Source organism: Sphaeramia orbicularis, chromosome 14 (assembly GCF_902148855.1).
Source record: "Sphaeramia orbicularis chromosome 14, fSphaOr1.1, whole genome shotgun sequence".
Classification (NCBI taxonomy): Eukaryota; Metazoa; Chordata; class Actinopteri; order Kurtiformes; family Apogonidae; genus Sphaeramia; species Sphaeramia orbicularis.
In genome coordinates, this window is record NC_043970.1 from 50,512,814 (window position 1) to 50,525,332 (window position 12,519).

At 37.8% G+C, this 12,519-nt stretch overlaps 1 protein-coding gene across 1 annotated transcript in view; it reads left to right on the forward strand.

Moving 5' to 3' along the window:
• slco2b1 (solute carrier organic anion transporter family, member 2B1) overlaps window positions 1-2,650 on the forward strand; it is a 45,246-nt gene extending 42,596 nt beyond the window's left edge. The window contains exons 14-15 of the mRNA XM_030154430.1: window positions 532-652; window positions 2,428-2,650. Coding sequence (XP_030010290.1) covers window positions 532-652; window positions 2,428-2,620 — 314 coding nt within the window. The 3' untranslated portion in view covers window positions 2,621-2,650. The remainder of the gene's footprint in view (window positions 1-531; window positions 653-2,427) is intronic.
• Window positions 2,651-12,519: the final 9,869 nt, after the last annotated feature.

The following is a 12,519-nucleotide window of genomic DNA, read 5'->3' on the forward strand; positions in this document are numbered from 1 at the left end:
CTGCTGTTTCATTAGTTGTGATGACGCCCCAAAGTTTGCCCATTGAATAGACAATGAAAGGTTTCATCTCTTGAATATTCTTTGTAATTGGGTCAGTTTCATCTTATTGAATTGATTACATAAAACGTTTTTTTTCTAACTGGCCTGTTACTCACATTGATTATATTGTTTATTGTTTATTTCAGTGTGCAAAGTTGGTTTTCTTGTTGGTAATTTCATTTATCTTACCACTGCTTATCATTATTTTTATTATTACTATTACCACTACTTTATTAATACTACTTTGCTGCTTGTTGTTTCTACTAGTACTTTCCAATGTGCAATTGCCTGTTTGTTTTTTATTACTGTTTTTTAGAGTTGTTTTGCTATTTGTCTTGTATTTCTTATGTGTGTACATTCAGTGTTGTGCTGCTATCAGAACCTTAATATCCTGAGGGATCTGCCCAAAGGATCAATAAAGTTCTATCTAATCAAATCGTGGTTATTAGAATCTGTGTGAACACAGCTAATGTTTCCTGTGTGTGTTTTTAGCGTTCATGCCTGGCCCGGTGCTGTACGGCAGCGTCATCGACTCCACCTGCATCTTGTGGGGCAGGAAGTGCAACAGGCAGACTTCCTGTCATTACTACAACCTGGACCGCTTCAGACAGAGGTAACACAATCAGCTGAGTCCACATTAGGGATGGATGATCTGACAGAAAATATAGCCAATTGTTATCCATAAGAGTCTAAATTTCTGAGGTACAGGATGTACCTGAATGCAGCATTTCATCTATCACCGAACATTGCAGTTTATTGGTTAAAGATAAGCAGATTTCAGAGTTTACTAGACGCACTGAATATTATTGTACTGAATGTTATGATGCCATATCACTTGTTTTTTGTGTGACCAGTTGGATGTATATATCAAGTAACAATATCCAAACTTTGTCTTTGTTAGCATTTATCACAACACCCTTTTTGTCATGGTTCAATTGTCAATCAATCAAATTTTGTTTATATAGCGCCACATCATAACAAAAGTTTTCACCTATATACCCACATACTTCTTTTTAAAATAAAACCAGTTAGTGAATAAAATTGGACTATGTAGCAGCTACTTTCTGAGGAGATGGTGGAGACCAAAACCAAGCAAAAAAGACTGGATTGACACTCATCAGGTGATGATAAAGGCACCCATTGGATTACGATGCTCTACTTTTGCAGATGAAATGCATTATATGAATAAACTTGTCTTGCCTGTGGTGGAGCTGAAGAGCATACTGTCAGATACAATGTTGACAAATTATTGAGCACACATTCACATACTTTCACACTGTACAGCCACATAGACATGGGATCTCATTCTGCAGGATTGTGACCACTTTGTCACTTTCTATTATTAATAATAGAATTAAAGACATGCACTAATAGGTTAATTGGTTAATCTAAATTGCCCATAGGTGTGAATGTGAGAGTGACTGGTGGTTCGTCTCTATTTGTCCAGGTCGTTATTGAAAATGACAATCAGTTCTCAACTAACTTACCTGGTTAAATAAATAAATAAATAACAAGAAAAGCACTCGGAGAGCGCAGACCTCCGCCAAGACAGATCTGCCTCCTGTGCGTGTTTGTTTGTTTGTTTGCAAGATAACTCAAAACACCCCTCCCTGATCACCACCAAAATTTAATCATTTCTTCCTGGTGCCAGTATCAACATTTCCTGAAAATTTCATGAAAATCCGTCCGTAACTTTTTGAGTTATCTTGCTAACAAACAAACAAACACGCACATATGCACACAAAGCAAAGCGATCACAATACCTCCTGGCGGAGGTAATAAATTACCTAAGTAACTTTTTTCCCCAGATTTTTCAGGAAATAGAAAACTTAACCAGAAACTCAGTATTTGATGATTTAGGCAAAAAATAAATAAATAAATAACTTTTTTGTCACAAAAAAATGACAGGCAATCATTTGAGAAAGGTGATGCTTTTGAGTTTCAGTCCAGTCCTTTTAACCAAGTTTTGGTCTCCATCACCCAACAGCAGGCAGACACATATTGTACAGAGACCACTCAGGAAATTTGCCTGAGTAAAATTTACTCAAATTGAAGAAAATTTTACTCTACTCAGATAACATTTGGTCCCTCTCTAAAAAGAGTTAAAGTTATTCGTTGGGTAGAGCTCTCCAAGCTCAATATAGAGCCAAATTTACTCAGTGTAGAGTTAAATTTATTCTTGTTGAGGAAAATAATTTTGACTCTGGAAAAAATGCTCAGTAATTTTTCCTGTGCAACTAGAGAACAACTCAGAACGTTTAACAGCTACATTCTTTGAAGATGGTGTTTTTTAAAAGTCAGAAACATCTGAACACAGTATTGACCATATACAGTCTTTATTTTGGGGTTTGTAGGACAGCGTTTCATTTGTGCTTGTTCTTGCTGCAGGTTTCTGGGTGTACAGGTGGTGTTTGTTTGCGGGGCGTTGCTCTGCTTCCTGTTGACTGTTGTGGTGCTACGCAGACGGGCGGTACACAAGGATGAGCATCTGGAAAGCAAAGGCGGCTACGAGCTGGTGAACGACCAGAAAATGCCCGATGGCCCTTCAAATAAAGAGCGCACAAGTCCAGTCAAAACCTGAAAACACGCAGACAGACACTGAAAGGAAAGACAAACACTGAGCACGTGAACAAAGCCATGCTAAAGAGAAACAGGAAGCTGCTGTTTCAGTTGGCTACAGCTGTTTTTATGTCTTCATTCTATGAACATTTCCACTGGGATCACTGTTATGAGTATGTAAGCTGATAGATTTATTTTGGTGTACATACACTATACTGATGGTTTTATATGAATAAGCTGCAGTTTCTCTCACATTCACTGGATGCTGCACCAAGAAAACTATGGACAACCGAAGTCCCGCCCCTTCTGCAGAGCTCCATGGGAACAAATCCTGCCTTCACGTGCTATGAGATTTATGGTAAATACTGGTTACAAACTCAAAATTGGACATGAACACCCTCTCACGTCGTATTTTCCACTGGAGAACTGGGAACATTTTTTGATAACGAGCTCCTACCTTTGACCTTTTCAACATGGCAAAGAGCAATGAGAGATTTCATCGCAAATGATAAACGATGCTTTTATTAAATTCTGCTGTAGTTTTATAGCAGACACAATTTGCAAAAAAATGAATTAAAAAGTAGTAGTAGATGAAGTAACAAAACCAAGAAGCAGGTCATGAGAAACTGTGTCGGCCGTTTTTCATTTCGTTACAACAAAAAAAGCACTTGAACACAATGCACTTGTAATTTCGAATACACAAGTGGAGAGGATTACCTTCCCGATGGCACGTGGAGGCAACATAACACCACAGGAAATGGTGAGAGACAAATGTTTGATTTCTCTCTCAATGATGCCTCCATATTTCTCAATTTAAAGGATAATTTTACGAGCGAAGAAAGTCATAGTTTTTGGCAGAGATGGTAAAATAACATCCAGTGTTGTGTTGAACAGCTCAATGGACTGCATCTCTCATCACACATGATACACGTCAACAACACCAACATTTACCTTCTAACCTTCTAGAGTCTAGACCGTGGTGAAAAAGTATGAAAGGTGAAAGTCACTACAGTCTGCTTGTGTTGAAGCTGCAGAGACATCTTCAGTGACTCTGAACACATCACCCAGAGACAGTTAATGACATCCGTGCCATGATGCTCTGTTGTGTAGTCTTTGTATTTCTGTATTTTCACAGGTTGAGGCAGAGTTTTGACTTTATTAACTTGTAAAATTGTCTTTTAAATCGGCAAAGATATATACAAATGATGGCATGATTCAAAGGGGATCAAAAAAATAATATATCTCTCCCCATTGGCTATGATACATTTATTAGGTCTAATGCACAGGTGTCAAACATGCGGCCCGGGGGCCAAATCCGGCCCGCCAAAGGGACCAATCTGGCCCATGGGATGAATTTGTGAAATCCAAAAATAACACTAAGATATTAACAATCCTTGTAGTTGGAGTTCTGCATTCAGACCAATTTAATCTGAAGTGGGCAGGAGCAGTAAAATACTATCATAATAACATAGAAGTAATGGGAACTCCAAATGTTTCTCTTTGTAAATGTAAATATTTTCATGTATTTACACTAAAACAAAGTATAATTTTGCAAAAAATGTGAATAATCTGAACAAATATGAACAACTGGAAATGTCTTAAGAGAAGTAAGTACAATTTTAACAATATTCTGTCTGTTACTAAATGTTTTATGTGTTTGTAGATCCACTGTGATCTGTACGTTATAATGTACATGTGTAAATGATAAACTGAGACAGAATATTGTTAAAATCACAGTTATTTTTTCAGTCTGTTCATGTTATTCACATCTTTTGAAAGGATAGTTTGTAGATATAAACCTTTTCATAATGTAAATTAATTTTTTTTCGCTCTTAAACATAGAGAAAAGTTTGGAGTTGACATTATTTATATATTATTATTTTATTATTTTACTGGTTCAGCCCACTTCAGATCAAATTTAGCTGAATGTGGAACTGAACTAAAATGAGTTTGACACCCCTGGTCTAATGAGATACAACCAGAAAGGGGCGGGACTTTGACTCATAATGAGAGATCACACATCAAAGCCACGCCCACCATCCCTCTCCTTTAACTGTATTATGTTAAGATACCGTTTGTCACTTTTGTCCAATAAGAAAAACTGTTGTATGTTAGGATGCACCGCCATCAGGATAAAGAGCACAGTTACATTTTTAATGCTCAATGCGTCACAAGATTTACAACAAAAGATGTTTTACAATATTACTTTTGGTGAGGTGTATCATTCCAAAAATGTTATTTTCGTATCACTCTGTGTGTGAGTACAGTGGCATATTAGGGTCACAATAGAGAAAATAATATGTTTGGACAACTTTAGTGCTTTGGAACAGGGTCCTAATCTGAGTTTGTGTTTAGGTATTGTAAAAACTATGTAGGATGAGATAATGCAGTAAGGTATGAAGTGGTCTAGGATTTTATTTTAGTCTTCAGCAGGATTATTTACAGGCTTTTACTTATTTCAGATCAGATGATGAAAGGTTTAAACAAAGAAAAATCTATTAAACTAAATTAACCATGCAATTCCAAACTAAAGGAAATTTACTTAAATAACCAAAATGTGAAGTGCAAATGGTGCAAATATGCATCTATTGATCCAATCAGTGGGCTAAAATCAGTCTCACACAGGCTGTATGCTACATCAGACAAAGGAAAGGCAGGAGATGGGCTTGACCCATCTTATTAAAGGGGTGGGTGTGGCCTGTTCCTGCCCCTCCTCTACCAGGAAGTGCAGATTTTAACAGGTATATGCCCCCCCCCCATGTAAATAGTGGAAATGTTTTTTTACTGTATGTATTAAATAATCGCTTAAAGCAGCGTATGACATCTGTCACCTATTTTTCATCAAATCTGTAAAACCCAAGTGAATCACAGGAAGACTAACGGATTCATGATACTTAGGCTATCACTGGGGTTTTACAGATTTGATGAAAAATTGGTGACGAATGTCATACGCTGCTTTAAAAATGTCCTGTTTATCAAGTTTCTACTAAAGCAGATATATATATATTTTACATTTTATGAACATTTTATATCTTTTTGTAAATAATTTAATAGAATTTGAACTATTACTTTGTGTTGTTTTATTTTTCACAGTCATGAAAGTTTTTTTTACTTTTTCTTACATTTTGTATCCACTGAAAACAAATCACCAGCACTTGTTTTTCTGCTTTTTAATCCAATGGCCCAAAGGGTCCAATGGACTACTGGTATCAGGTGTTGTCTGTCTGTCATAGGGGCTTTCATTTGGTGCCATGACCTTTGACCTTGACTGATTGTGAAAGGTCAAACCCAAGGTCATTTATGTCCAGATTTATAGAAATGTCTTCTCCAAAACTGTCTGCCAGAATCGATTGAAATTCATAGCAGAGGTTCCTTAGGGCAATGTCTACCAAGTTTGTTCAAATAAACTGAGAGATATTGAGTTTTTTATTTTTTAATGAATTTTTTAAATTTTAAAAATCCCCTTTGGTTTATAATGGGAAACATGTCAAAGTGCTATAATTTCAAAACAGTTGAAGATAGTGATATAATCACTAATAGATAAGAAGTCACATATGGGCTTTAATTTGGTGCCATGACCATTGACCTTGAGTGACCTTGAAAGGTGAAATGAATGTCAATGAATGTCTTTAAATATGCTGTTGGACTACAGGACCCTTGGCCCTATTTTTTTTTTTTTTTTTTTAGAATGTATGGGTGTGTTTGGGATAATCCATGTGAAATCACCAGACACCTCCTGACTGACCATGTTCAATTTGTGTCATACTTCCATAAAAATACTGTTAATAGTCCTAGTAAACAACACACAAAGTGTGAAGCAAATTGAACATGGTTGTCTAGAACATTTTCTCAAATTTGGTGATTTAAGCTGAATTTATGTGAAACTGTGAGGAGTTTATGGTAAAAATGTTAGTGTGACATTCCAATAAAGCAAAATCTGAAATTGGTTTTGGTGTATTAATTAGACTAATATTATTATATTAGACATGTATGTGGTCTATTTCCATACATCTTGGGGTGAGTTGACCCACTTCTTTGTAAATGTGTACTTTAAATCTAAGAGTAGTAAATTATGAGCACGCAACTAGATTTACAACATACAATTATAAATCAGATCACATCATGTGTCATGTGTTTGCGTGCTCACCTTCATTTTGTTTGTACATGTGCATCCATTCAGGATAAAACATTGAAAAAAAAATCAGAGGTCATTTATGGTCACTAATGAGTAGGAATAATTCAGTGACATTGCGATTTGAAGCAGGTGATGGTAATATAAAACTGACTGGATGTATTACATGGGAAAAAGGATTGGAAAGTGTCTATGAAACTAGAGATTGCACAAAATACAATTCTGATGAATCCAGATCCAGTGAATATCTGATGTACAAAGGAACATCCAACAATGATAATGCATGGTGGTAATGAGCCTGTTCACATCCACACTAATACTCCGATCATTATCCGATTTCTGGAGTTGTCACATTATTGACGTGATCATGTAAACAGGATAATCTGATATGTTTGATCAGATAACAGCAGTAATCTGATTATGAGAACTCGGATTAAAACACCAGGATTTCTCCCCAGTACTCCCATGTCACCTGTACAGGTTAATCTGATCTATTTCGTTCTTTTACGTCTGTGCATGCGTAAACACAATTAAAATAGTAGAGAACTGAAGTTCCGTAGTCAAATATGAGCGGAAGACAATAACAAGAAGTTTGATTCTACCACCACTACATAACATACTCCAAAAGAAATCCGATAAGGACTGGAGTGTCTAAACCAGGGTTACAATTATGGGATTACTCCCATTTATCGGACATTCATGGTCACGTAAGCAGCCTCATTGTTAGTTTTCAGGTGAGTGGATGCGCCTGTGTTTCCACCACAGCTGAGGACAATTGTCCTGAGTGGGAGGGGATATAAGGAGGCTGACGCCCACTGTTCAGTTTGGTTGTGACCTCTGAGGAGTCAACAGCTCCATTCTGATCCCCCTGTATTGCCGTTGAAAGAAAAGACCCCCCACCCCCCATTTTTTTTCCCACTTGGTTTTGTGGGTCTAAGCACCTTTTTTTGTCTACTGTTGGGATAGATTCAGGTGGTGAGGGTTTCTACCCTTTTTGGCTCATGTTTATATAGTTTTTATGATTTTCTCTTAGATCTACCCCCAGGCCTTCACTTGATGTTCGGGAAAGGTAAAATAATCACGATCAAAGCCCCATCTAGAAAAGGTCTTGTCCTTTAAAAGCAAAGACAGATGAGGAACTGTGGAAAATACTGAAAAACTTAAAAACATAGAGATTTGGATTCTTCATCTTCTTTGGTGTGTAATTTAAAGGTTCAAGGCATGTGTTTCAGTGCTTAAAGGGCAAAGACACAGGTCTAAGATGAACACTATGATGTGTGATTTATCAAACGACACCACATGAGGAACTATCACTCATCTATATCTGACACAAACACAGGTTCGGATTACTGTAGTAGACCACGGTCATGATCCACAATATGGAGTTACAGCCACGTTCAAACTTTGTGGTTCTACACTGAACAAAAATATAAATGCCCCACTTTTGTTTTTGCTCCCATTTTTCATGAGCTGAACTCAAAGATCTAAAACTTTTTCTATGTACACAAAAGGCCTATTTTTCTCAAATATTGTTCATAAATTTGTCTAAATCTGTGTTAGTGAGCACTTCTCCTTTGTCCTTTGCTGAGATGATCCATCCTCCTCACAGGTGTGGCATATCAAGATGCTGATTAGACAGCAGGATTATTGCCCAGGTGTGCCTTAGGCTGGCCACAATAAAAGGCCACTCCAAAATGTGCACTTTTACTGTATTGGGTGGTCCAGGGGGGTCAGAAAACCAGTCAGTATTTGGTGTGACCACCATTTTCCTCATGCAGTCTTCATGAATTCTCTGAAACACCTTTGGAGATGGCTTATGGTAGAGAAATGAACATTCAATTCACAGGCAAAAGCTCTGGTGGAGATTCCTGAAGTCTGCATGCCAATTGCATATTCCCTCCAAACTTGTGACATCTGTGGCATTGTGCTGTGTGATAAAACTGCACATTTTAGAGTGGCCTTTTATGGTGGCCAGCCTAAGGCACACCTGTGTAATAATCCTGCTGTCTAATCAGCATTTTAATATGCCACACCTGTGAGGTGGATGGATTATCTCAGCAAAGGAGAAGTGTTCACTAACACAAACTTAGACAGATTTGTGAACAATATTTGAGAGAAATAAACTTTGGTCTTTGAAATTTAAACGGCACACATTGTTTTTTAATTTACAGTTTTATTTTCTAAAAACAATAGAGATACATAATTTCTACATACAAATCTGGTTTTGTTCACATACTCTTCCTGTAAAAACTACAGCTATATTTGATTCAATCGTTCACACAAATCTTTTCAAATAAACAACTTTGCATTGTATTGTCACTTACAGTTTTTTTTATGCTGCAATTTTACAACTTTTCGGTGTTAATTCTACAGTCTTTTTTTTTTTACAGTGTACGTATCAGATTTAGGACCACATATGAAAGCGGCCTGGGTCAGATTTGAAATTGGATTTGTGCTGTTCAAACTGTCTTTAACAAATCAGATACAGGTCACATATGGGCAAAAAAGCTTTGGGTCACATTTTCCTGCAGTCTGATCGTAGCCTTAGAGCGACACATGCTGCCTTACCCACCAAGACGACTTCTGAGACACCAGGCATATTTCACTGAGAAAAAACCACCACATTCTGAGGGCCAGGCTGCAGAGGAGTATGCAGGAGCTGGGCTGGTCTGATGCTGTCCTGACTTGTCACAAAAAGAAAATGCGTGGAGCTTCTTAAAATGGAAAAATACAACAATGAAGACATCACACTGAGCCTGTTTACATCCACAATAATACTCCGATCATGATCTGATTTCTGGAGTTATCAGATTATTCAATGGATCATGTAAACAGGATAATCTGATCTGGATCATCAGATAACAGCAGTAATCTGATTATAATAAATCAGATTACAGACCACTCCTGATTTTTCTCTCCAATACTTCGACATCTTTCTGCATGTATACATGTTAATCTGGTTTAATTTAATTCTTTTGGGGTTAGGGTTAGAATAAGTGTAGAAACTCGAAGTTACGTAGTCAAAAGTGAGCAGAAAACTATGATAGGAAGTTTGATTCTACCATCAATACACACATCTGTACTTCGAAGGAAATCTGATAGTGAACTAGAGTGTCTAAACCAGGGTTTTTGATTATCGATACCACAGGTCATTCCACCCCACTCGCCCCCATATCACACCATGTGCATGTGCAACCACAATGTAAATATGTAAATAGCATTTAATTGTGATTATATTTATGTAAATACCAAATTTCTGTATTTTTTTCTTTAATATTTTACATGTGTTTTTTGTTTGTTTGTTTTTTTTTGTGTGTGTGTGAAATTCATCAGCATACATTTCTGAAGTGCATGTAAACAGATCTGTCACATCTCTACTTGCTTTCGCTTTCTCAGTCACACCTCCTCATCTCTGACTTTTCCCCTAATTACTCAACTCCTTTCACCTGTTGGTCCCAGCTGCTGCTCATTAGGCCTGGGCCTGTTTAACCTCTGCCTGTACATGTGTATTTTACCAGGTTGTTCAACCCAGTTGCAACTATCCAGCGTTACCTGTCTGAACCTCTGATCCAGAACCTGTTTTGTCCCGACCTGACCCACCTGTCCGGATTCCCTGAACCCCCGCTCGTCTGACTACGCCTGCCTGTCCTCAGCCCCCGGTATCGACCCGCCTTCGCCCGACCAAGCCTGTTTGTCTCTGCCCTGGATATCGACCCACCTTCCGTCCTCCGACCACGGCTCAGCCTGCTCCCTCTGGTTCTGTCTGGATTCTCCGGTTCACGACCCCCTTCCTGCCTTGACCAACCCACCCTCTGTTCCTTGTCTGTTACTAGTTCGTCTGATAATAAATTTGTCAAAAGACTTGAATCAGTGGTGCTGCTTTTGGGTTCTCCATGTGCTTGTGTCAAGATCAGATCATTTCAATTATATAACAAGTGTTCAGAGAACGCAAACCTCCACCAAGCACCCCAAACAGTGTGCATGTGGACTGACTATTTCTTTTTAAATTAAACAGTTTCCAGGTTGTTCCATACAGCAGAAAAAGTCGAAGCTTGCTACCAGTCATGTGTATGTCAAATTAGATTCAATTCCAATCAATATTTGTTGAGTTCTAATGAAAAATGTGTGGTAAATGGGATTTTCAGTGTTAAATGTAAATGTCCAGAGTCCACATTCCACCGTGGATGTGGACAATTTTGTGCCAGATGCAAGATATTGTTATAAGCTCAAATTGGAGGCTAATCTGAGTCATTTTGAATTTTTTAGGAATTTTCAAAAATTGCTCAATAATGAGAGATAGGAAAATTGTAGATTTTGTGACCTTGCTGTGACCTTGAACTTTGGCCTACTTGGCCCAAAATTTAATGGGTTGGTTCCAGGGCCTAGGCCTATCTGTGGGTACAATTTGGTAAAGATGGTTGGAATAGTTTTCCTGTAAATTTGCTAACAAACAAACAAACAAACACGCAAACACACAAAGCAAAGTGATCACAATACCCCCTGGTGCAGGTAATTACTCCCACTTATCAGATTTTTGCGGTCATGTAAACAGGCTGATAGACACCTGAAGGGTATCTTAAAGGAAACCTTGGACAGACAAGACAATATGACATATAGTTTTTGTCGCTCTTATTTGCCTTTAGCAAAAGCATGAATCTAGCTCTAAATTTTCTAAATTATTAACCATAAATAACTGAACTGAGCCAAATCCAAAATGTAACCTCATTAGTCATCATGTATTTTCTTCTCTGGTGGCACATTCACAGACAAGTCAAGGCAGATTCAACAGCAAAACTCAAAAAATGTGACATGCAGATGTTTTTCTGCTGCAGGTTCTAGCATGTATGATAGTCGGCTCTTCATTCCGCTGAACTGATGTTACCTGAACACCGATCACACCACAGTCATGTGTCATTCAAACAGTATCACTGAACATGCAGTAAACAAGTAAACCTGCCAAAATTCAAGTGAAACCAGAACAGAATGGAAATGCAGCCTCATCTACATAATTTTCACCGTATTTGTCTTCACATTAATGCCATTTACTTTTCATTCTGAGAGAAATTTCACACAAAGTACAGAAAGAAACATAACGTGTTGTGCACTTTTAATCCCCCTCAGCCAAATATAGTGTACGATTCTGGTGAAAGTTACTGCCCTATAATTATTACCTCCGCCAGGAGGTATTGTGATAGCTTTGCGTTATGTGTTTGCGTGCGTGTTTGTGTGTTTGTTAGCAAGATAACTCAGTTACGGACGGATTTTCATGAAATTTTCAGAAAATATTGATACTGGCACAAGGAAGAAATGTTTAAATTTTAGCGGTGATCGGGGGGGGCTGATCTGCCTTGGCGGAGGTCTGTGCTCTCTAAGTGCTATTCTAGTTTACATTAGATTGTCTTTGTGTAAAACATGTAACATACATATTTATACTTGAAAGTACTCAGATATTATAACTGCACAAGGCTATTTCCAGCAAACCTATCGCCCCAACAAATCAAGCCATGCCAAGATGTATACATGGTATACATTTGGTGGACATGTCTCCATTTGATGCCATTTGACCTTGAAAAAATAGGTCAAGGTCACCTGTTTTTAATATTCTTCTGCTCTATGCCAAGATGCATCCACAGTATAAATTTGGTGCAGATATCTCAATGCATTCTTCAGATAATGCAATTACGGACAGACGACTACAATACAGCAGAAATGTACATCAAACTGATTGTGCTGCTTATACACCCTGTAAAGAAGAGGGGAAAAGAAGAGAAAAGAATTGGACTGAGCTC